This window comes from Salmo salar, chromosome ssa13, assembly GCF_905237065.1.
Source record: "Salmo salar chromosome ssa13, Ssal_v3.1, whole genome shotgun sequence".
NCBI classification, from domain to species: Eukaryota; Metazoa; Chordata; class Actinopteri; order Salmoniformes; family Salmonidae; genus Salmo; species Salmo salar.
The window spans coordinates 49,455,066-49,481,602 of NC_059454.1; the positions used below are offsets into that span (position 1 = coordinate 49,455,066).

Consider the following 26,537-nt stretch of genomic DNA (forward strand, 5'->3'; position numbering starts at 1 on the left):
TGATGTGAACAGCCCAATCTCTTTCTAATCATGTCCGACTGGCTTCTGAACAATGTCTAAGGTGTCGCAGAGTATCTGGTTTGTATCATAGCCTTATGGCACAGGTACACGAGCCAAGTATTTTTTTTGTGGTACTGTACGGTATCCATATTAGGACAGCCTCAGGATGTGAGACATGACTGATACACCCCCACTGTGGTGAATGCTGCCTGCATGCTACATACGCAGCATCATCAACACAACAACGTTTGAGGCTTGTGTGCCTGGATCGTCTTTTTACACTAGTAAGGGCCGTCACTACATATGAGGATACAGAGGTTATAATAGCCTAATAAAAATATATATTTTGTACACAATAAAGAAAATCTATTACGGGTCAACATCTAAATATTTCTCCCAGTGTTTATGAAAGCTCAGAACGCTTATATTCTTGATCTGACAGTTTTAATCGCATGTGACTCTTTGTGAATGAGTGGAATCATCAACGGTGGTTTATTCGTAATGTTTGCCTGTGTCCCCTGGATTTGCCTCAAAGATTTTCCTTTTTAGCAGCACATTCACCACTCACCCAAACAGCAAAAAGTCCACCCTCTTGCAGTACATGCCGAGGGCCTGATACGTGAAATGAACTACCCCCGAATTACCCCAGGTTGAGACTAGAGACGCTGCTGTGTGTTCGCGAGATGCCGGACAAAAGGCAATTTTAGAACCGTCCCACAACTCCTGCTTTGTCTACAGACATCCCCCAAACAAACAATGCAGGAGGAATGTAGGAGGAAGCATATAGGAGGATGCAGAGGAGACAGATAGAGAAGCTTCATTATTAATGCCTAGGAATACACATTTTAATGGTATGGAAAGAGATTATGTAAAGAGATTATGATTTTATGCAATTCATCATTACAACTGACTGAACAAAAATAACATTTTATTGGTTGCATACACATATTTTGCAGATGTTATTGCGGGTGTAGCGAAATGCTTGTGTTTCTAGCTCCAACAGTGCAGTAATATCTTATAATACACAACAATATACAGTCGCTGATGCTATGAACTTACAGCAGCTAATGCTGGTGTCATTTTTGCTTCTTTTTCTGTGCTCCACATGACATTGTAAAGTGTTTTAAATGTATAGAAATGCAGTAAACGAGCTTCAACTTTAAAATTGTTTTACTTCAGGCTCTGTCATTCTATAGATGAGCTCACATATGGCTTGCTTGGCACATCACTTGAGCACACTATTACCCTGCTATTTCCCTCACTCAGCTGAAGTTGGCCATTCCTTCGCTGCTCCCATCCATGCACAGCAGTAGATGATTGAAGACATCAAGAACAACCCTTGCAAAATGTCCAAAATGGCATTAACGTGTTGATTTATGTCGGGCTTATAGCAATATACTTTATTCATGTGAATAAATATTTGTTTTTAACAGTTTCATGTGTTGAATGTAGTTTAATGTGTTGAAATGCTTTTATTGTGGTGTAATTCAATATCTTGTGAACGTTCCTGTGTGGTGCCGTTGTTCGTGTTTCTCCGCTTCTGTAGAACTGTGCTTCTGTCATTGTATCTGAGGATGGAAGAAGGAGGGAGGGTCATGGAGGAGGAGTGTGGACCTGCGTTCGGTGAATGGAGAGAGAGGAAGGGAGAATGAGAAAGAGAGGAGGAGAAGGGATGAGGGAGGGTCCCCCAAGTAAGAGAGAAACATGCAGCATGTCTGTCAAAGCTGAGAGAGAGAGAGGAAATGCTGCCTGAAATAACAAAGAAAATGACTCACTATACTTAAACCCAGAGAGTCAACTGGTGCGGTGATCATACCTCCTTTGGGATACTATCGACAGCTTGGTACAAGCTCTATTATTCTATCTACACATATTCTAACTTCCAAGCTTAGTTCTCTGTAGATACTTATCTCACACTTTCAGTGCTGTTAAGACCATGGCATCCCTAGGATGGTTTGTGGTGGTTCTAGTGGGCTTTTGGAGCCAGCTAAGCACAGGTCGGGGAGCTAATAATGGGCCTGGCAGATACCGCTACCAGCGCAGGAACTGCTACACCTGCTTCTATGGATACAATGGCTACAACACAGGACACATGAAAGGTGCAGGTGAGTGAGAAGTATGTGCTGTGTGCACAGTGCTCTACCATAGTACATAGTACAGTATATCAGTCCCCGTTGTGAGCAAGATCATGTCATTATCTGTCATCGTGTGTACTGTATGACGTTAGACTTTGTCACTTGAACCTCCTGGAATGCAAGGGAACCTGTAGTTTTTTCTTGATTATATCTAAGAGATTATAATTCTGAATCAAGGCTTCTGTGTGTACTGACATCTGACATGTAGACACATTATCTGTGTGTGTGTGTGTGTGTGTGTGTGTGTGTGTGTGTGTGTGTGTGTGTGTGTGTGTGTGTGTGTGTGTGTGTGTGTGTGTGTGTGTGTGTTTGTTTGTTTGTTACAAATGCAATGCAACTTAATTGTCCCATATAGGGCTGTGAACCTACATTAATGGCTTAACCTGCATTTATTTGCATGTTTAAAATTGTAATGGTGTGAGTGGAGTAATGGGACAAGTATAAAGTACTTAGAAAGCAGGTAGGGATCAGGATACACTGCTGCTGCTGCAGTTAAGGGGAATATACTGGAAGATGAGCTCTATGAGCCCTGTGTAGAAATGAAAGCGAGAGAGAGAGCGAGAGAGTCCATGCAAGTCTATATCGAGGTTGTCCTTCTAGCAAAACTTGAAATTGTGTTTTTTTTTACGTTGGATAAAAGTAGAGACTCAGAGCTAGAAAATGGTATATCGTACACTACAGTTCAGGAACAATGGGAAAGTAATTCTGTTTTGAAAGTTGATAAACTTGTAACACCACTTTTGATAAAATTGCCCTTGAATGTTTAAGTACACCTACTGGAGAGCTCTTCTTTGTCTACACCCATTCAGCATCTTCACACCCTCTTAAGCCTTAGCCCCACCCATCTTTTTAAGCATTCACATGTGAGGCCGTGTGCTAAACAGACTGACTACAGTAGTGTACTAAATAACCAAAGATTTCAAGACTAAAGGCTGGTTTATACTGTCTATCGACATGTCTGTATACAGTTGTCATAGTTACATCATGAACATTCTATTGGTGTCCGACATCAAACTTGTCGTTGTTGTAATGAAAAATGATAAACATAAAACGACAGGCTGCATGACATCAGCAGCCTGGTGGTCCAAAATTGCATAACTGGTGTATTTTAACTCCAATAAACCCATCCGTTTAACAATGAATTTAGTATATGTCAATCTTGCAAACCAGGGAACTAAAAGCAACTTTCTTAAAGACAAGACTCTCGTTAATCTAACCACACTGTCCGATTTCAAAAAGGCTTTACAACGAAAGCAAAACATTAGATTATGTCAGCAGAGTACCAAGCCAGAAATAATCAGACACCCATTTTTCAAGCCAGCATATAATGTCACCAAAACCCAGAAGACAGCTAAATGCAGCACTCACCTTTGATGATCTTCATCAGATGACAACCCTAGGACATTATGTTATACAATACATGCATGTTTTGTTCAATCAAGTTCATATTTATATCAAAAACCAGCTTTTTACATTAGCATGTGACGTTCAGAACTAGCATACCCCCGCAAACTTCCGGGAATTCGCTAACATTTTACTAAATTACTCACGATAAACGTTCACAAAAAGCATAACAATTATTTTAAGAATTATAGATACAGACCTCCTCTATGCACTCGATATGTCCGATTTTAAAATAGCTTTTGGTGAAAGCACATTTTGCAATATTCTAAGTACATAGCCCAGGCATCACGGGCTCGCTATTTAGACACCCGGCAAGTTTAGCACTCACCATAATCATATTTACTATTATAAAAGTTTGATTACCTTTTGTTGTCTTCGTCAGAATGCACACCCAGGACTGCTACTTCAATAACAAATGTTGGTTTGGTCCAAAATAATCCATCGTAGAAAAGCGATAATATTCCGACAGGGAATCTCCTTTTCGGCAAACAGAGGAAAAAATCCCAAAGGCGGGGGCGGTCGGGGTCACGCGCATAAGCCCAGTGTCCCTTGATCGGCCACTTGAGAAAGGCGATAATGTGTTTCAGCCTGGGGCTGGAATGACGACATTCTGTTTTTTCCCGGGCTCTGAGCGCCTATGGACGACGTGGGAAGTGTCACGTTAGAGCAGAGATCCTTAGTAAATGATAGAGATGGAAAAGAAGTTCAAGAAATGGTCAGACAGACCACTTCCTGTAAAGGAATCTCTCAGGTTTTGACCTGCCATTTGAGTTCTGTTATACTCACAGACACCATTCAAACAGTTTTAGAAAATTTAGGGTGTTTTCTATCCATATGTAATAAGTATATGCATATTCTAGTTACTGGGTAGGAGTGGTAACCAGATTAAATCGGGTATGTTTTTTATCCAGCCGTGTCAATACTGCCCCCTATCCTAAACAGGTTAACAATGTTTTGTACTCCCTGACAAAAGGCCATGCAGCAGAAACACTTCCGAGTTTTTCAACTTTGTTTCCATTGAACATGCCATACAAATAAAGGCATTTTAATTCATTATATAAAGAGTGCCCTGGTCCTCCTTTCTTTTTAATGTTTTGGTTTGTGTCTAGCTTGTTAGTTAGCTAACTAGCTAACGTTAAGTTAGCTGGCTAGCCAGTTCAAATAATGACCATATCATATAGCTGACAACGTCTTAACTTTAGTTAATTTGTATTCATTATTACAGGAAAATAAACTCAATTAAGATAATTATTTACAAGTTAATGGCGAGCTAATTACAGAAAATACTTGGACACTGTCTCGTTGGCCTAACGTTATATCCTAATTTGACTTTGGTGCAGGTCATGTTGTTCTTCACTTCTCTGGTAAACACACACTATATCAAATAAAATCTATGTTTATTGTCAGGATACAGAAGGTGTAAATGGTACAGTGAAATGGTTACTTGCATAGTGGAGTCTTTTGTTTAGACATGTAGCTAACTAGCTAGCTAAACAATGAACCATAATCCTAACTCAGAACTTTTCTACCCTGCTTGAATCTACAGGTAGCTAAAGTTAACCAACTAGGTTTAATGTTAGCTAGCTATGCAAACAGTTCTGAGATACAAATAATATTACTACACAGATCATACACATAACTTTAGCTAGCGAGCCAGACAGCCAGCTAACGTTAGCTAGCTAGCTAACAGTATGCTTTAACCTGAAATGAAAACAACTTTCTGACAAAATTAGAAACGTATGATATATGAACATTTTGCTAGCTAGACTCTCTTACCCGTATACATGGATGAACGCTTCTCCCTCTCTGTCACGGATGCCATGGTTGCCCTTAGTTTGAAGATGTAATCCGGAGACAGGAGTTTTATACAACAGCCTTCTGTGTGTTCTCTTTTCAACTCTCTCCACATATTTGCAATCAAACGCCTGAATTTTCTCCATCTCCTTAGCTATCATACTTTGCTTCCACCAGGCATTCCACTGATTTCAAAACTCGGTCCTCCAGAAAGTGAAGAGCATTAGCAACACTTTTGCAGTTCTTCATGGTATCGTTAAAAAAAGCTGCTTTAGAAAGAATTACCTACATATACTGAGCAGCTCATGTTATAGACAGAAGCGTACTACATAGCACACCAATTCGAACTCATCTCTCGGCATGTCCAGCCCATCCCCCATCCATTATCTCAGCCAATCATGGCTAGCGGAAAGGTTCCTGGCTTTTTCTGCTAAACCATCTAGGCTCGTAATTTAACAATTTTATTTGGATTTACAGATGGCATACAAGTTTGTTATTATGGCACATTGAAGTTCACATGTTCCAGAAGGCATTTCTACCAAATAACGCATTTTGATTTAAAAAAATGGTTAATTCAAATGCCTCTCCTGTGAAGTAGTGACGCTCGACATATGCCTAATTTCCTGAAATGAGTCACATATAATTCCATTTACTGGCCCCTGAAGCCTCCACTCTTCAACTCAATATTTTATAACGATCAAACAAGGAACTGAATTGTTGGAGTGAAATTCCATTACTTTCAGTCTCATGATAGATGTTAATTAGAATCATGAAATATTGACTTATTGAATATAATTATGAATATTGCATTATGAATTATGGAGTATGACTTTTCTATTATGTTATCATGGGTATTTGAAAGCAGTATGGAGCCTCACCTGAGCACACCCCTTTTTCCCTTGTTCCCCTTCCTTATACCTATTTAGTGGTATGGTATTATGGCTCAGCTAGGCCTCAGTTATGGAGGGGTGCCATACAGTTTTTGACTACTACTGCATGTTTAAATCCGATCGCTTTTGCTTTGATCATGGATCGACTATAGCCTATGAAATTACCGTTGTTTGGAAACGTGAAACCTTTGTTTGGAGAATAATTTTTTGTTTTTATACAATCAAGGCTTGAAACTCTTTTTATTTTGGTTGCTTTGGAAGCGGGTCTGACTGTGGCACCACATACCTGTAGCCTCAAGGCAAGTTTTGAATTAGATTACATATTGCCTTTATAACAATGTTTTACAGCTGTCAAAGCTTCATCTTCCTAAATTGGAAAAATCAACGGATACATTTTGGGAAGGTGATGGGATAGCCGTCATGGAAAAAAGGAAAGGAAAACCATCATGTCCTTGGATGCTTTAAGCATCCAGTATGGTGTGTTTTTGCTACGGCCACACTCAGACGTGGCCGCATGAACACAGAGGAAATCGTGTGACTTACATGAAAACGCATTGACTCCATCCGAAATTCTCAGACACGAAATCCCAGTGTCGGCACCCTAACTCTAGATGGTGTAACCCGCGTCAGCATTAGGAGAGGGTGATATGAGAGTGTGAGATGTATGTCTTAGATTAGAGATTAGAAACTACCTGGCATAGTCAGTCTGCAGATGCAACAGTTTCTCTGTTGTTTCTTTGACTTGATGAATTCCTGGGATCCTCCTGATTTATGACAGTTGGACTTCTGTTGCTTGTTGATGCGTCTTATCATTGTCCAGTAAGAGTATGGCAAGCACAGGGAGATCCTGGCATCAGATCACACATGCCGATGCATGGACACAGACAAGAACACACGCACCCATGCACACACGTTTATGTGCAAACGCACACACACACACACACACACACACACAACACATGCACACATACACACACACATATGCCAATGTTACTTCCCAAAACCAAGGTTCTGCTGCACTCCATACTCCTAATCTTTAAACACTGATTGATTGGACAACAGAAGACCACAGTCTTGTAACCACCAAGATACATACTCTATCATCTCAGCCAAGTGTGTTCATGGTTCCAGTTCCAATCATGTTGATGCTGGCTGGAAGTGTGAGAGCGACCCTAGGGCAGCTGTTTAGGACATTACAAATGTGTTTTGTTGTGCTAGTCTGTGTGAATTTCATGGCTGTTAATGAGAGGTCAATGAGCAGTGAATGACTGTGAGGTCAGGGAGAGAAGTTGGTCAGAGCAACAGGGGCCAGAGGCTGATTCTCTTGACGGATTTCTCTCTTGCTGCAGTTGTTCTTTCTCAATTCAATTAAAAATGATTTTATTGGTATGGGAAACATATGTTTACATTGCCAAAGCAAGTGAAATAAACAATCAGAAATGAACAGTAAACATTACACTCATGAACGTTTCAAAAGAATAGAGACATTTTAAATGTTATATTATGGCTATGTACAGTACAGTGCTGTAACAATGTGCAAATAGTTGAAATACAAAAGGGAATATAACTAAACAGATAAATATGGGTTGTATATACAATGGTGTTTGTGCTTCACTGATTGCCCTTTTCTTGTGGCAACAAGTCAAAAATTTTGCTGCTGATGGCACAGTGTGGTATTTCACCTAATAGATATGGGAGTTGATCAAAATTAGATTTTTATTCTTTGTGGATCTGTGTAATCTGAGGGAAATATGTGTCTCCCGTATGGTCATACATTTGGCAGGGGGTTAGGAAGTGCAGCTCAGTTTCCACCTCATTTTGTGGGCAGCGTGCACATAGCCTGTCTTCTCTCGAGAGCCAGGTCTGCCTACGTCAGCTTCTCTCAATAGCAAGGCTGTGCTTACTGAGTCTGTATATAGTCAAAGCTTTTCAAAATGTTGGGTTAGTCACAGTTGTCAGCGATTCTGCCACTGTGTACTTTCGGTTTAGGGCCAAATAGCATTCCAGTTTGCTCTGTTTTTTGGTATTCTTTTAAAAATGTGTCAAGCAGAGGTGGCACCACAGGTTCAAAGTGGTGTGGCAAAATTCGTACATGTCTTTTCTGGGGCCTGGAGCTTTTCCTGATCTCATGACCTGGCCAGGTAAAACTCTGGGTCTTATTCGTAGGCTATGATAAAATATTATTATTATTATAATAGATACACTACATGGACAAAATTATGTGGACACCTGCTCGTCAAACATCTCATCATAAAATTATGGGCATTAATATGGAGTTGGTCCCCCCTTTGCTGCTATAACAGCCTCCAATCTTCTGGGAAGGCTTTCCACTAGATGTTGGAACATTGCTGCAGGTACTTGCTTAAATTCAGCCACGAGCATTAGGTCGGTCACTGATGTTGGGCGATTAGGCCTGGCTCGCAGCCAGCGTTCCAATTCATCCCAAAGGTGTTCGATGGGGTTAAGGTCAGGGATCTGTGCAGGCCAGTCAAGTTCTTCTATACCGATCTCGACAAATCATTTCAGTATGGACCTCACTTTATGCACGGGGGCATTGTCATGCTGAAACAGGAAAGGGCCTTCCACAAACTGTTGCCACAAAGTTGGAAGCACAGAATCGTCTAGAATATCATTGTATGCTGTATCGTCAAGATTTCCCTTCACTGGAACTAAGGGGCCTAGCCCGAATCATGAAAAACAATCCCAGACCATTAATCCTCCTCCATCAAACTTTACAATTGGCACTATATATTCGGGCAGGTAGCGGCTCCTGGCATCCGTCAAACCCAGATTTGACCGTCGGACTTCCAGATGGTGAAGTGTGATTCATCATTCCAGAGAACGCGTTTCCACCCCTCCAGAGTACAATGGCGGTGAGCTTTACACCACTTCAGCCAACGCTTGGCATTGCGCATGGTCATCTTAGGCTTGTATGCGGCTGCTCGGCAATGGAAACCCGTTTCATGAAGCTCCCGACGAACAGTTCTTGTGCTGACGTTGCTTCCAGAGGCAGTTTGGAACTCAGTAGTGAGTGTTGCAACCGAGGACAGACGATTTTTTGTAGTGTAGTGTAGTTTCTCTTTTCATCTGTGCTATGACTAAAGCGCTGGGTTTTTTCATGTCGGATCATGTGAATTGGAAACATTCCTTGCCTAAGGTGGATCAAACCCTTTGAAACTACCACAAACCCATTCTGAATCTGATATCAAAAGAGCCAGAGACAACTTCCATGGACAACATACTCTGTAGTTTAGTGAACTATTATATCAGGGCAGAGCGTTATGCAAAGAATAGTTACAATGTCTTTAAACATAAATTCCTCTACTTTTCAACCTCATATCATTATGTCCAGCACAATATCAGTGTCTACATATGTGAAAACGGCACGTTCCAGACTTGGAGCATCGGTACTGCTTGCCATGCGGTAGCAGGGAGAACAGTCTATGACTTGGGTGGCTGGAGTTTTTTTTTAACCATTTTTAGGGTCTTCCTATGACACCGCCTGGTATAACATTCCTGGATAGCAGGTAGCTCGGCCCCAGTGATGTACTGGGTCATACACAATACACTCTGTAGCGCCTTGCGGTTGGATGCCAAGCAGTTGCCATACCAAGATGTGATGCAGCCAGTCAAGATGCTCTCAATAGTGCAGTTGTTGAACTTTGAGGATCTGAGGCCCATAACAAATCCTTTCAGCTTCCTGAGCGAGAAGAGGTGTTGTCGTGCCCTCTTCACAACTGTGTTGGTGTGTGTAGATCATGATAGATCCTTAGTGATGTGGACACCGAGGAACTTGAAGCTTTTGACCTGTTCCACTACAGCCCCGTCGATGTGAATGGGTGCGTGCTCTGCCCTTTGTTTCCTGTAGTCCACGATCATTTCCTTTGTCTTGATGACATTGAGGTAGAGGTTGTTGGCCCACCAGAGGTTGGTTCCCTGGCGCTCACTGTAGGAACTGATTGCCTGTAAAATCCATATATTCAATCATTAAATCAAGTACTTTCAAAATGTTAATTGAAAATAATATCCCCCTTTTCATGAAGTAGATTTTATTGCATGTCACTCATTCTACTGCACTCTATTCTAACCAAACCTGCATTACCAGTTCATATCAGTAGGTATCACTATGCACTAGCTTGTCGAAAAAGACTGATGATAGCTGCCTGTTTCTGTATTTGTGAACGCTATGGTGGTGCTAGAATCTATAAATTCTCTCTTTCTGCATTAGCCATCTGTTATGGTTTGACAAATGTTTTCCTATTGTTTGTGTAAACTGCTCTGTGGCAGAATTTGTAGGTTTTTAACTTTTAAGACGGTGACATGTGCGCCACAAACATTAGTGATTAATCACCTGCAGTGGAAATACAATTACATTACTGGACTAACATTTTTACATTTACATTTTAGTCATTTAGCAGACGCTCTTATCCAGAGCGACTTACAGTAGTGAGCGCATACATTTTCATACTTTCTTCATACTAGTCCCCCATGTTGACTGACTAACCTTTTCAAGAACTTCAGTCTCCCTTGACCTTGGGTAGCAGCAGGAGATCATTTCATCTTCTTTATCCTGTGCCAAACACATTTATTCAAGGAGTCAAAATTGTTAACGTTAGCTGCTGGCTGCATGATTGCATCAACCTAGTTAGCTAATGTAAGCTCGCTAGCTAGCTATTTAGCTAGGCTACTCTAAAGCTAACGTTAGTAGCTAGTTTTCTTAGCTAGCTATAGATTAGATCATTCTGGCTAGTTTTAGAGGATGACTGCTTTTATTAACTGCTTTTATTAACACACCTTGTTTTCCATGAAAATTTGTGCTCACTCTCTCATGAGGCAGGCAAACAAGCAGACAGGAGAGGAGGGTTTCCACTAAATAACAGCCACAAAGTCAGATTCTTACAGACCGGAGAGGAGTGTGAGAGAAGAAAGAAACCAAGTACAGAGTCAAACAACAAGGTGTTTGTGCAGCTAAACAAGTTGTTAAGAGGTGTGGTTGATGAGGCTCTGTAGGCTGTAGCTAGGAGACCACTGTGACTGACAAGTGAATTCACCTATCGCAGTGAACGTGGGAGTTACCAGGTGAAATGACAGGGACAGGGTTGCATTCACTAGACAAAGCTGAGGCTAACAGGCTAAAATTGGGAGAGTAACTTGTCCAGTAAGAAAAACCTGCTTTCTTTTCCATTGCAAAATGTTTTTCAATGTTTTTTTATGACGTGAACTAATGAATATGTCTGGTAAAAGCGTTCAGTGTTTTGAAAGTAGTGTGACGGCGCCACACCAGATTAAAAAGTATTGGGGCAAATGCTGTCTCACCACATGTTTTTCGGCAGCTCTGGTGTCAAGAAATTGCCTTTTTGTTTTTTCATGATTTGGTTAGGTCTAATTGTGTTGCTGTCCTGGGACTCTGTGGGATCTGTTTGGGGACTCTTCTCTAAGTTAATCTCACTGTAGGTGAGGGCTTTGTTACGGAAGGTTTGGGAATCGCTTCCTTTTAGGTGGTTGTAGAACTCACTGGCTCTTTTCACACACGCACACGCACACGCATACACACACACAGTGTGTCAATTGAGCCTCCTGTCAGCGCTCCAGGCCACAGCAAATAAGATTCTTTGCAGATCTGTCAGGGGGGTCCTCATTAGCCTGTAGTGCCTGCATGTGTTCGATTAGTACGCTGTTTGGGAGGCTCACTTTGTATACACTGTATATGTAAATGTGTAGACTATGTACTGTATACAGTGTAATATAATGTTCTTTAATGTACTGCAACAGGAGGCTATTCTGCACAGACACAGATAAGCAAATACACAGTATGTTACTGTAGTGCCCAGAGAGAACAGATTTTGATGGAAATGGGATGTTTTCTGTTGTTACTTATTCTGCTGCTTTATTAACAATTCTGAGGTCGGATTGTGTGTGTGTGTGTGTGTGTGTGTGTGTGTGTGTGTGTGTGTGTGTGTGTGTGTGTGTGTGTGTGTGTGTGTGTGTGTGTGTGTGTGTGTGTGTGCACGCACCTGAGTGTGCGTGCTTGTGAGAGCTTGCCAGTGTGTGAAGTCTGCGTGGCATGTTTCATGAATCCCTGCTTTCCATCAGTGTTGATGTGGCTTTGGATTTTATCTCCTTGCTGGCAGTGTCCTATGAAAACATGCCATGTCTTGCATACATTAACAGCCTTAATAAAATGCCTCGAAGCAGCATGATTGATGAAACAATTATTATTTTTCAAATTGAAATGCATACTCCCCACTTTGTTGTGGAGTCAACGTTCACGACCCATGAATGGCCATTTTGTCTGCCATTGTTTCATATGAGAGTAATCTTCACCTTCATGTTTCACCCTGTAATTATCAAGAGGATATAAGGTTATGGAGCTGATGCTTAGACCAGATTCTGTTCAGTTGTAATGAGAAGAAAAAAGTTAACGCTGTTAATCTCCCTCTTAAAAAAATGACTGATGCCTTTGCCCATTGGGGTAAGAAACATATCGTATGTCAAAGTGCCTACCCCCTTAAGACAATGATTTGCAACCCAGATATCTTGCCAACAGAATGTTAATATGGTTGCCAGCGCAGTGAGAAATACATTAGTAGCGCCTATTGTACAGCATATCATCTCAGAAGTCCCTATCATCACAGAGAGGCTGCTGGCCATTTAAGTTTGGTGGCCCCCAGGGGTCAGACATAATTATTTATCTCATGGAGGAGAATAGGCAGGCCTTTAATCATCATCACAGGAGTACTACCAAGTCCTGAGTGCAATCAGGCCCTTTTATCATGGGCAGCCTCAGAGAGTGTGCCAGACTGTCTGATGAGCTGTCTGGACAAGTCTGCCTTCCTTCTTCAGAGAGAGACTGACCTCTAATCAATGCTGCAGTCAAGTGCACTTGACTGTACTCTTATACCCTACCTTACCCTCTACCTTACAGCACCCCATGGGGTGGTCTGGCACTGCTTTGTGTTTATCAAGAAAGGCCACCCATTCCTGTTAAAGGGTAATATTTCACCACTTTTCAACCTCATATGTATTATCTCCCGCACCATGGCAGTGTCTACATATGTGAAAACAGCCATTTGGGAGAGCATGGAAGAACCACGATGTTAAGATGAGCTCTTTTCAGTTGGTTATTTTTCTTCTTATTAACCATAATTGGTTTCTGTATACATGTACAGTTGGTAATGTGTCATTAACTTGAATTATGAGTGTTTCACTTTGAGTAATGCTGCTTTTACATGGTACGAGGTAGATGGTAGACGGAAAACCAGATGTCATTGTTTTCAATGACAGAACGATTGTAAATGCCATTGAGGCTGGCGGTGAATGCCGTCAGCCGCCACGGTAGATGGGACTTGCCGCCAGAGTTAAAATATTTAAACTTTTGCCATCTGCCATAGTGTTGTTCTCTACCGGATGTGTGTTTACTGAAATCACCATAGCAACGCATTCTGTAATGCTGGCTTGCTTTTGCCATCATTGTCTTTCTTGCTTTCTTGTCCCACTATGCCGACTGGTAGGACGTTTTTTTGCATCCCTCATCTAAACGCATCATAACTTCTTGTTTGGCTCCTGAATGTTAAAGCAATGAAACTAAGATCCCTGCACCCTTCATTTCTTAGCTTCATCGTGGCATTCTTCTGCTTACATCTCTTGTCGTTCCACTCATTTCTGTGTTTTTATTTTGACTCTCCCCATCCAGTCTCAGTCTCAAGACCCTCCAGCAGTAAATTGTCCCTTGGCTGTGAGAAGTAGCAACATTTTCAAATCCTTATAGCATTTACATGCTGCGTCTGGGAACAGCTGCATCTGGGAACATGGATTGTGTCTGGGGTTCAAATGGCTGTAAATACAATTTGAAGATGAGAGACAGCTTTGTAAATAAAGACATTTGATTTACAAATGGTTTGTTTTGTCTGTTAATGGACTTTCAGATCATTTGAACTGATGACCTTGACCTCACCCAGACACAACACTTGATTAGGCTATTTGGCCCAATGCCTCATGAAGTGCAGTTATTCCCGCATATATACATTATACAAATACCAAACCCAACAAACACTTTGCCGCTGGCCAACACTCTGCTCTGACACACAAACAAAATGTTCAAACGTTTCCCTCCTCTCGATAAATAGATTGAGCGTTGCTGTAACTCTCCAAACCCCTCATGCTACTGAGATAAATCCACTGGTACAATCAACAATGCTTGACACACTAAATCCCCGGCTGATTACCAGGCATTTACTGCTTATCACGCTGCCCAGTTTTAATGGCCACTGGGCCACTCTCCACTCCTGGGCCAACGCCAGATCCTTCCTTTCGCCTTTTATAACGTCCTCTGGTGGCTCATTCAGGCACATGCCTATATAGCACCAGACGCAAAAACAACAGAGGACAACAGAGGACATCTGAGTTTAACAGCGTTTGTGTCAAAAGCCAAATACCTTCAATTTCTTGTTCTGGCTTTCATGGTTTTGTTTTGGTGCTCTCTGGTCTTGTTGAAGTTGGAAGTTTAGTGGATGTCTGCATGTCAGATGGTTTCTCATAGGCTTGAAAGGCAAGCCTCGTGACCACAGTGTCTTGAAATGATAACAGTAATGTGTGTCAGTGTCATTGTGGAATGCAGCTTGACATTCTGGAACGATGTGTGTATATCAAAGAAACTAAGGAAAACATGTTTGTTCTTCATAAACCCCAAATGGAGAATAAACTTTCGTCTTACTTAGAAAATGTCACTTGATGGCTTTGATAAAGTCAACAATAGAGACATACTGTACTTACTTGTCGTGACTGCTGTTTGCTGCCACATGTGTCTTGTTGATTGTATTGATGTGGCTCCTTAGGTTAACAAAAGGTTAGCTTATAGAGCAATATCCACTGTGCTGGAAAGAAACTGTTATGTTTTTGATAGGCACAGGTTTGTGCTGAGCATGTATTGTCCCATGGTAGTGCTCTTTGAAGAAGTATTATCCAGAAGAGAGGACCTTCAAACGGGTCCCTGACGGACACCTAATGTCATAGAGGTCCCTGGATAAAGTTTTAATAGAGGCATAGAGAATCATTGACCTTTGACCTGTTAAGGACAGATAAAACTTATGGAGAGGAACTGGATGGCATGTTTACAGCCTTTGAGGAGGCTTGGATGGGCCCTATGTTCATTTTCCATTGCCATTCCTGATCCAGGGAGTAACGCTAACTTTTGTTGAAATAAATGGGATAGATATACTCCATTGTAGTGGTTGGTTTTCAAGATGCCATAGGCTTTCCATCCTTCGATGGAATTTTCGCAGGGCGTCTGTGGTTAGACTGGCTGGCTTTGTGAATGTGTGTGCGTGCGTACATGTGTGAGTGTGTGTTTACTGGCCCTCCAGTGCTTGCTTTGCTAATTGTCCTGGCATTTGTCCATCTGTCTCTAGTTACCACCTGGCCCGATGAGATTGGCATGCGCCTGTATTTCTTGCTGATTGCTCTGTGTGTCTAAGGCTTCTCTATAAGAGGCGTGCAGGGCTTCTGGGGCTTAGGCAGAGCTCTTCCACTGTAATACACTGTACAGCGAGAGCAGGGCTTCTGTGGTACATTGTACAGCGAGAGCTCTTCCACTACAATACACTGTACAGCAAGAACTTTTCCAATAAAATACACTGTACAGCAGAGCTCTTCCACTACAATACACTGTACAACGAGACCTCTTCCACAATAATACACTGTGCAGCAGAGCTCTTTCACTACAATGCACTGTACAGCGAGAGCTCTTCCACTACAATACACTGTACAGCAGAGCTCTTCCACTACAATACACTGTACAGCAGAGCTCTTCCACCACAGTACACCGTACAGCAGTGCTCTACCACTACAGTACACTGTATAGCAGAGCTCTTCCACTACAATACACTGTACAGCAGAGCTCTTCCACTACAATACACTGTACAGCAGAGCTCTTCCACTACAATACACTGTACAGCAGAGCTCTTCCACTACAATACACTGTACAGCAGAGCTCTTCCACTACAATACACTGTACAGCAGAGCTCCTCCACTACACTACACTGTACAGCAGAGCTCTTCCACTACAATACACTGTACAGCAGAGCTCTTCCACTGTAATACACTGTACAGCGAGAGCAGGGCTTCTGTGGTACATTGTACAGCGAGAGCTCTTCCACTACACTACACTGTACAGCAGAGCTCCTCCACTACACTGCACTGTACAGCAGAGCTCTTCCACTACAATACACTGTACAGCAGAGCTCTTCCACTTCAGTACACTGTATAGCAGAGCTCTTCCACTACAGTTCACTGTAGAGCGATCACACTGATTTGTATATTATTTGCTGTATGTTTCTTACTCTCTGCTCTTTGTCATTTCTTGGCCACAGATGTTGACGAGTGTCAGGTCCACAACGGAGGCTGCCAGCACCGATGTGTCAACACCAGAAGCTCGTTCTACTGCGAATGCAACCCAGGCACCCGCCTGTACACAGATGGCCGGACATGCATCGGTAAGGAGTAGTGTGAAATTGCCCTTAGACCAGTGATTCCAAAACTATGGGTCGCCTGTTTCACATGGGGTCACCTGATATTAAAATGGGGTTGCAGGAACATTTCCAAAATCACCCCAAAATGTTTTTTTTTTATCGTTGTATCTCAAAATCATTGTAATGTGGTTACCCTTAAAAATCGAAATGATGATTGTTGAAATCTAAACGATAAAATTCAATCAGAGTGCCCTTAGATCGTGGGAAAAGTCTGCACTTGACTGATGCGCTTGAATCAGACAGCAGTGATGAGGAGCGCACTGTTGACCACGCCCCCTGACTTTGAGAAGCTCCGATGCGACATGCACCAAGCACACCCATCACATCAGTGGTGGTGAGATAAGAGATAATGTCAGACTCATTTGCAATTGACTGTATAGCGCCACATTAAAAGTATGTGATCGTGAGTTGAGAAAACAATCAGAAATACTGTTAGAATGTTTTGCAATTGCCTGCCATAGCCCCAAATAAAAAAGTAAACATTGGCTGTTAATTACAAAAATAAATTGTGGTTGGGGTCATGAGAACTTTCAGATATCTAAATGGGATCGTGGACGAAAAAAGTTGGGGAACATCTGCCCTAGACGCTGACCTTGGGTCAGTTTTGCATTTCCCCACTAATGGTTAAGGTTAGGCTTGGGCGAGGGGAAGCTGATTCTAGGTCTCTACTGTACCTAGGGGAACTTCACCCTGGAGCCATCAGTGAGACCTAAAGGGAGGGTGGAGCTGTGGAGGGGCACCTAAGGTCAACCAAGGTCAGGGGTGAGAGGTTTGGGAGTGATAGGGGTTTGGGATGAAAGAGGTGGATCTGGTCCAACGTGCTGGTTGTATCCCATTGTTGCCCTCACCATCTGGAAACTACGCTATGGTAGAGGCTGGGACTCACATCAAAGCAGGGAAAGGGGTCTTCACCTTCTGCTTGTGTCAAAAGGGGGAATCAAAGAGTCTTTTGTGCTGGCAAAAGAGGTACTTTCCAACTGTTCTCCAGCAGCCCTTACAGAGCAGGTTTATGTCTGGGCGTATATACTGTATTAGCGCAGTGTCTACCTCTCTCTTTTCTCTTCCTCTCACACACATGCACACATGCACACACGCATACATGAACACACACACACTCTCTCTCTTTTTCTCTCTCTCACATTGCACTGTATCATGGCTATGGCACACAACAACAGCATGTCAGGTTAACTCAAATCCAATCAAATTGTACATATGCGCCGAATACAACTGGTGTAGACTTTACCATGAAATGCTTGCTTATGAGCCCTTCCCAACAATAAAGAGTTTAACCCACTTGAGTCGATTGACGCACTGGTGTGTCAATCTAAGTAACATAATCAAAAAAATCCCCATTTAAAATCTGTCAGTTTAAGGTAGAAATATATTTGTTTACTTTGGATGCGTCTCAATCCACTGCATCTGCCAATGTTGCACTTCCGCATCTGCAGTGAAAAGTGACATCCTGAAAATCTGTCTTCTCACTAAAACATATGTAGAGTCCGAACAGTTTGACATACAAACTACTATGGAAAGGGGAGACTCTCAGGTACATGAAGGTGTTCTCTGTTTTGCTCTACGACCACCACAAGTGGCAAGGGACTCATCTGAAGTCGGTACCATTGATGTGCTAACTTCTGTTTGTAGCTTCCGAATCATTTGGGCTACAAATTAATGTGACCTCACTGTGGAAAAGGGAGATTCTCACGAATACGATGATCTTCTACGTTTTGCTCTATGACCCCCACAAGTGTCACGGGACTCGTCTGAATGTAACTAGGACCGGTGAAAAAAACTAAATTGAAGTATGAAGGTAGTTTTGTGCCTACCCAAATTATGAGTTAAAATAAATATATACACTATTGTTCAAAAGTTTGGGGTCACAAGAAAAGCAATTTTTTTGTACATTAAAATAACATCAAATTGATCAGAAATACAGTGTAGCCATTGATAATGTTGTAAATGACTCTTATAGCTCAAAACGGCTGATTTCTTAAATTGAATATCTACATAGGCATACAGAGGCCCATTATCAGCATCCATCACTCCTGTGTTTACATTTACATTTACATTTTAGTCATTTAGCAGACGCTCTTATCCAGAGCGACTTACAGTAGTGAATGCATATATTTCATACATTTTTTTTTTCTCTTCGTACTGGCCCCCCGAGGGAATCGAACCCACAACCCTGGCGTTGCAAACACCATGCGTTGCAAACACCATGCTCTACCAACTGAGCTGTTCCAATGGCATGTTGTGTTAGCTAATCCAAGTTTATCATTTTAGAAGGATAATTGAACATTAGAAAACACTTTTGCAATTATGTTAGCACAGCTGAAAACTGTTGTCCTGATTAAAGAAGCAATAAAATTGGCCTTCTTTAGACTAGTTGAGTATCTGGAGCATCAGCATTTGTGGGTTCGATTTGTGGAGTGATTTGTGGAGTGGTTGAAAAACTAGTCCTAATGACTCCAACCTAAGTATATGTAAAGTTCTGACTTCAACTGTAGATATTCCGTTAAAAAAATATACTGTTTCCAGCTACAAAGTCATTTACAACATTACTTTAATGGACAAAAAAAAAGTTTTTCTTTCAAAAACAAGGACATTTCTAAGTGACCCCAAACTTTTGAACGGTAGTGTGTACAATTGAAGTCAGAAGTTTACATACACTTAGGTTGGAGTCATTAGAACTAGTTTTTCAACCACTCCAAAAATTTCTTTTTAACAAACTTTATACTTTGCTGCAAAAAGTGCAAATCAATCCCAGAACAACAGCAAAGGACCTTGTGAAGATGCTGGAGGAAACAGGCCAAAAGTATCTATATCCACAGTAAAACAAGTCCTATATTGACCTGAAAGGCCGCTCAGCAAGGAAGAACCCCCTGCTCCAAAACCGCCATAAAAAAAGCCAGACTATGGTTTGCAACTGCACATGGGGACAAAGATCATACTTTTTGGAGAAATGTCCTCTGGTCTGATGAAACAAAAATAGAACTGTTTGGCCATAATGACCATTGTTATGTTTGGAGGAAAAAGGGGGAGGCTTGCAAGCCGAAGAACATCATCCCAACCATGAAGCACGGGGGTGGCAGCATCATGTTGTGGGGGTGCTTTGCTGCAGGAGGGACTGATGCACTTCACAAAATAGATGGCATCATGAGGTAGGAAAATTACGTGGATATATTGAAGCAATATCTCAAGACATCAGTCAGGAAGTTAAAGATTTGTCGCAAATGGGTCTTCCAAAATTGACAATGACCCCAAGCATACAAAATGGCTTAAGGACAACAAAGTCAAGGTATTGGAGTGGCCATCACAAAGCCCTGACCTCAATCCTATGGAATATATATGGGCAGAACTGAAAAAGCATGTGCGAGCCAGGAGGCCTACAAACCTGACTCAGTTACACCAGCACTGTCAGGAGGAATGGGCCAAAATTCACCCAACTTATTGTGGGAAGCTTGTGGAAGGCTACCCGAAACGTTTGACCCAAGTTAAACAATTAAAAGGCAATGCTACTAAATACTAACTGAGTGTATTTAAACTTCTGACCCACTGGGAATGTGATGAAAGAAATACAAACTGAAATAAATCATTCTCTCTACTATTATTCTGACATTTCACATTCTTAAAATAAAGTGGTGATCCTAACTGACCTAAGACGGGGAATTTTTACTAGGGTTAAATGTCAGGAATTGTGAAAAACTGAGTTTAAATGTATTTGGCTAAGGTGTATGTAAACTTCTGACTTCAACTATATTTCCTGAGCTTTGTTGTATCTCCTAGATATCGGACAAAATCTTAAAAACCATGTTTCTTATGATACATTTTTTTGACTGTCTTTTTTGCTATTTATGAATGTGTTATTCAATGTGTTTCTCTGGGCTATACAGTAGTAGTAAAGGCCAAATTCAATAATTTATCAAATAATTATTTTCTTTTTTATACCTAAAGAGGTCCTACAAGTCAAAATCAAATAGCTAAATGATCCGTAGTATGACCATAGTAAAACAATTCCAAATGTTTGCTTATAATTAAGAATTTAAAATAAATGGTAACACAAGTGGAATATAATAAAATACACAAGAATGGAGCTACAGTATATACAGGGAATACGAGGGCCCATGCCAAACTTTTTCAGTCTTCTGAGGGGGAAGAAGCGCTGCCGTGCCCCCTTCACGACTGTGTGGGTGTGTGTGGACCAGGTTAGGTCCTTTGTGATGTGGATGCAAAGGAACTTGAAGCTCTCAACCCGCTCCAAAACAGCCCCCTCACTCCACAACAGCCCCTCTTTCTCCTATAGTCCACAATAAGCTCCTTGGTCTTACTGACGTTGAGGGAGAGGTTGTTGTCCTGGCACCACACTGCTAAGTTTCTGACCTCCTCCCTGTAGGCGGACTCATCGCTGTTGGTGATCAGGTCTACCACCGTCGTGTTATCGGCAAACTTAATGATGATGTTGGACTTGTGCGTGGCCATGCAGTCGTGGGTGAACAGGGAGTACAGGAGAGGACTGAGCACACACACCTGAGGGGCCCCTGTGCTGAGGGTCAGCGTGGCGGAGGTGTTGTTGCCTACCCTCACAACTTGGCGCCGGCCCGTCAGGAAATCCAGGATCAGTTGCAGGGGGAGGGGTTCATTTCCAGGGTCCCACACTTGGTGATGAGCTTGAAGGGGACTATGGTGTTGAATGCTGAGCTGTAGTCTATGAACAGCATTCTCACATAGTTATTTCCCCACTTGTCCAGGTGGGAGAGGGCAGTGTGCAGTGATTGTGTCATCTGTGGGTCTGTTGGGGCAGTATGCAAATTGGAGTGGGTCTAGGGTGTCTGGGATGATGGTGTTGATGTGTGTCCTGACCAGCCTTTCAAAGCAGTTCATAATTACAGATGTGAGTGCTACAGGACGATAGTTGTTTAGGCAGGTTACCTTGGAGCTCTTGGGAACAGGGACAAGGGTGGTCAGCTTGAAACATGTTGGGATTACAGACTGAGACAAGGAGAGATTGAAAATGTCTGTGAAGACACTTGCCAGCTGGTCTGCGCATTCTTTGAGAACACCCCCTGGTATTCCGCCTTGTGGTTGTTAACCCATTTAAATGTTTTGCTCATGTGGGCCACGGAGAGCGAGATCACATACAGTAGTCATCCAAAAAACAGGTGCTTTCATGTAAGGCACAGTGTTATATTCCTCGAAGCGAGCATAAAATACAGTTAGCTAATTTGGGAATTCTGCATCGCATGGCTGGATTTCCCATTATAATCCGTTATCATCTGCAAGCCCTGCCACATACGATGAGCGTCGGCGCCGGTGTAATAGGATTCCACCTTCCTCCTAAATTGTCCTTTAGCACGTTTGATGTCTTGTCAGAGGTCATAGTGGGCTTTCTTGTATGCGCCCATGTCCCGTTCCTTGTAAGCGGTAGCTCTAGCCTTTAGCCCAGTGGATATTACCTGTAATCCATGTTTTTTATGGTTTGGATATAATCTTATAGTCACTGTGGGGATTTTTCCTGTTTGAGCTTTAAACAGGAAGCAAGAAAATGGAGTCATGGTCAGATTTGCCCAAGGGAAGACGAGGGAGGGCCTTGTATGCGTTTCTGTGGTTAGAATAAAAGTGGTTTAGAGTTTTAGCACCCCTAGTGGCGCAGGAGACATGTTGCTAGAAGTGAGGTGGAACGGTTTTAAGTCTACCCTTGCTATAGTCTCCACACACCAGAAACGCTGCCTCTGGGTGAGCCTTCTTGTTTGTTTATAGCCCCATACAGTTTGTTGAGTGCCAGAGTGTTTGTTGTTGGCTTGGGGTGGGATGTAGACAGCTGTGATAATTACGGATGAGAAATCTCTTGCAAGATAAAAGGGTCTGGAGCTTACCATGAGGTATACTTTATCAGGTGAGAAAGAGCTAGAGATTTCCTTCACACTTGAAATAGCACACCAGTTGTTTTTTATTTTTAAAAACACTACACCTCCTTGTGACTTCTACAAAGCCTCTGTACGATCCTGCCTCTGCATGGAGAATCCACCGAGTACTACTTGCATAGCGTCATCATCCAGCCACGTTTCAGTAAGACATACATATAACATCCAGCTTTCCAAGTCTCTCTGATAGGATATCAAATCAAATTTATTTATATAGCCCTTCGTACATCAGCTGATATCTCAAAGTGCTGTACAGAAACCCAGCCCAAAACCCCAAACAGCAAGCAAAGCATGTGAAAGAAGCACGGTGGCTAGGAAAAACTCCCTAGGAAAAACTCCCGAGAAAGGGCAAAAACCTAGGAAGAAACCTAGAGAGGAACCAGGCTATGAGGGGTGGCCAGTCCTCTTCTGGCTGTGCAGGGTGGATATTATAACAGAACATGGTCAAGATGTTAAAATGTTCATAAATGACCAGCATGGTCAAATAATAATAATCATAGTAGTTGTCGAGGGTGCAACAAGCATGTCCGGTGAACAGGTCAGGGTTCCATAGCCGCAGGCAGAACAGTTGAAACTGGAGCAGCAGCACGGCCAGGTGGACTGGGGACAGCAAGGAGTCATCATACCAGGTAGTCCTGAGGCATGGTCCTAGGGCTCAGGTCCTCCGAGAGAAAGACAGAAAGAGAGAAAGAGAGAATTAAAGAGAGCATATTTAACCTGTTGGGGCTAGGGGGCAGTATTTTCACGGCTGGATAAAAAAACGTACCCGATTTAATCTGGTTACTAATCCTACCCAGTAACTAGAATATGCATATACTTATTATATATGGATAGAAAACACCCTAAAGTTTCTAAAACTGTTTGAATGGTGTCTGTGTATAACAGAACTCATTTGGCAGGCAAAACCCTGAGACATTTTCTGACAGGAAGTGGATACCTGATGTGTTGAATTACCTTTAAGCCTATGCCATTGAAACACACAGGGGTTGATTAATGTTTTGGCACTTCCTATTGCTTCCACTAGATGTCACCAGCCTTTACAAAGTGTTTTGAGTCTTTTACTGTGAGATCTGACCGAACAAGAGCCATGGAACGGTGATGGCCGATTAGACTCTGGCGCGCGAGTTCATGTTGGGTACCCTCGTTCCAATACGTTATAAAAGAGAATGCATTCGTCCACCTTGAATATTATTCATGTTCTGGTTAAAAAAGGCACTAATGATTTATGCTATACAACGTTTGACATGTTTGAACGAACGTAAATATATTTTTCCCCCTCGTTCATGACGAGAAGTCCGGCTGGCTTAGATCATGTGCTAACAACACGGAGCTTTTTGGATATAAATGATGAGCTTTTTTGAACAAAACTACATTCGTTATGGACCTGGGATTCCTGGAAGTGACATCTGATGAAGAGAATCAAAGGTAATGGATTATTTACATAGTATTTTCGATTTTAGATCTCTCCAACATGGCCGTTTGTCTGTATAGCAAAGCATATTTTTCTGGGCGCAGTGCTCAGATTATTGCAAAGTGTGATTTCCCAGTAAGGTTATTTTTAAATCTGGCAAGTTGATTGCGTTCAAGAGATGTAAATCTATAATTCTTTAAATGACAATATAATATTTTACCAATGTTTTCTAATTTTAATTATTTAATTTGTGGTGCTGACTTGACTGCCGGTTATTGGAGGAAACGATTTCCTCAACATCAATGCCATAGTAAAACGCTGTTTTTGGATATAAATATGAACTTGATAGAACTAAAAATGCATGCATTGTCTAACATAATGTCCTAGGAGTGTCATCTGATGGAGATTGTAAAAGGTTAGTGCATCATTTTAGCTGGTTTTATGGTTTTGGTGACGCCTGTCTTTGAATTGACAAAACATTACACACAGCTATTGTCAATGTACTCTCCTAACATAATCTAACTTTATGCTTTCGCCGTAAAACCTTTTTGAAATCGTACAACGTGGTTAGATTAAGGAGATGTTTATCTTTCAAAGGGTGTAAGATAGTTGTATGTTTGAAAAATTTGAATTTTGACATTTATTTGGTTTCAAATTTGCCGCTCTTGAAATGCACCTGCTGTTGATAGGGTGCACCACGGGTGGCACGCTAGCGTCCCACATAGCCCCAAGAAGTTAAATTCACACAGGACACCGGATAAGACAAGAGAAATACTCCAGATGTAACAGACTGACCCTAGCCCCCCGACACATAAACTACTGCAGCATAAATACTGGAGGCTGAGACAGGAGGGATCAGAAGACACTGTGGCCCCATCCGATAATACCCCCGGACAGGGCCAAACAGGCAGGATATAACCCCACCCACTTTGCCAAAGCACAGCCCCCACACCACTGGAGGGATGTCTCCAACCACCAACTTACCGTCCTAAGACAAGGCCGAGTATAGCCCACAACGATCTCCGCCATGGCACAACCCAAGGGGGGGGCGCCAACCCAGACAGCAAGACCACGTCAGTGACTCAACCCACTCAAGTGACGCACCCCTCCCATGGACGGCATGGAAGAACACCAGTAAGCCAGTGACTCAGACCCTGTAAAAGGGTTAGAGGCAGAGAATGCCAGTGGAAAGAGGTGGACCTGCAAGGCAGAGACAGCAAGGGCGGTTCGTTGCTCCAGCCTTTCCGTTCACCTTCACACTCCTGGGCCAGACTATACTATACTATATCATAGGACCTACTGAAGAGATAAGTCTTCAGTAAAGACTTAAAGGTTGAGACTGAGTCTGCGTCTCTCACATTGGTAGGCAGACCATTCCATAAAAATTGAGCTCTATAGGAGAAAGCCCTACCTCCAGCCGTTTGCTTAGAAATTCTAGGGACAATTAGGAGGCCTGCGTCTTGTGACCGTAGCGTACGTGTAGGTATGTACGGCAGGACCAAATTGGAAAGATAGGTAGGAGCAAGCCCATGTAATGCTTTGTAGGTTAGCAGTAAAACCTTGAAATCAGCCCTTGCCTTAACAGGAAGCCAGTGTAGGGAGGCTAGCACTGGAGTAATATGATCAAATTTTTTGGTTCTAGTCAGGATTCTAGCAGCCGTATTTAGCACTAACTGAAGTTTATTTAGTGCTTTATCCGGGTAGCCGGAAAGTAGAGCATTGCAGTAGTCCAGCCTAGAAGTAACAAAAGCATGGATTAATTTTTCTGCGTCATTTTTGGACAGAAAGTTTCAGATTTTTGCAATGTTACGTAGATGGAAAAAAGCTGTCCTTGAAACAGTCTTGATATGTTCTTCAAAAGAGAGATCAGGGTCCAGAGTAACGCCGAGGTCCTTCACAGTTTTATTTGAGACGACTGTACAACCATCCAGATTAATTGTCAGATTCAAAAGAAGATCTCTTTGTTTCTTGGGACCTAGAACAAGCATCTCTGTTTTGTCCGAGTTTAAAAGTAGAAAGTTTGCAGCCATCCACTTCTTTATGTCTGAAACACAGGCTTCTAGCGAGGGCAATTTTGGGGCTTCACCATGTTTCATTGAAATGTACAGCTGTGTGTCATCCGCATAGCAGTGAAATTTAACATTATGTTTTCGAATGACATCCCGAAGAGGTAAAATATATAGTGAAAACAATAGTGGTCCTAAAACGGAACCTTGAGGAACACCGAAATGTACAATTGATTTGTCAGAGGACAAACCATTCACAGAGACAAACTGATATCTTTCCGACAGATAAGATCTAAACCAGGCCAGAACTTGTCCATGTAGACCAATTTGGGTTTCCAATCTCTCCAAAAGAATGTGGTGATCGATGGTATCAAAAGCGGCACTAAGATCTAGGAGCACGAGGACAGATGCAGAGCCTCGGTCTGACGTCATTAAAAGGTCATTTACCAC

The 26,537-nt window shown here is 42.2% G+C and overlaps 2 protein-coding genes across 6 annotated transcripts in view; both read left to right on the top strand.

Moving 5' to 3' along the window:
- Positions 1-1,435, top strand: part of megf6 (Multiple epidermal growth factor-like domains 6) — a gene marked incomplete in the record, with an annotated part of 95,146 nt that extends 93,711 nt beyond the window's left edge. The window contains 1 exon segment of the mRNA NM_001140637.2: positions 1,267-1,435. Coding sequence (NP_001134109.1) covers positions 1,267-1,313 — 47 coding nt within the window.
- A 234-nt stretch (positions 1,436-1,669) lies between these two features.
- LOC123726227 (multiple epidermal growth factor-like domains protein 6) overlaps positions 1,670-26,537 on the top strand; it is a 134,256-nt gene continuing 109,388 nt past the window's right edge. For all 5 annotated transcript variants that reach the window (XM_045693368.1, XM_045693372.1, XM_045693371.1 and 2 more), the window contains exons 1-2: positions 1,670-2,105; positions 16,591-16,713. In XM_045693368.1, coding sequence (XP_045549324.1) covers positions 1,937-2,105; positions 16,591-16,713 — 292 coding nt within the window. In that variant the 5' untranslated portion in view covers positions 1,670-1,936. The remainder of the gene's footprint in view (positions 2,106-16,590; positions 16,714-26,537) is intronic.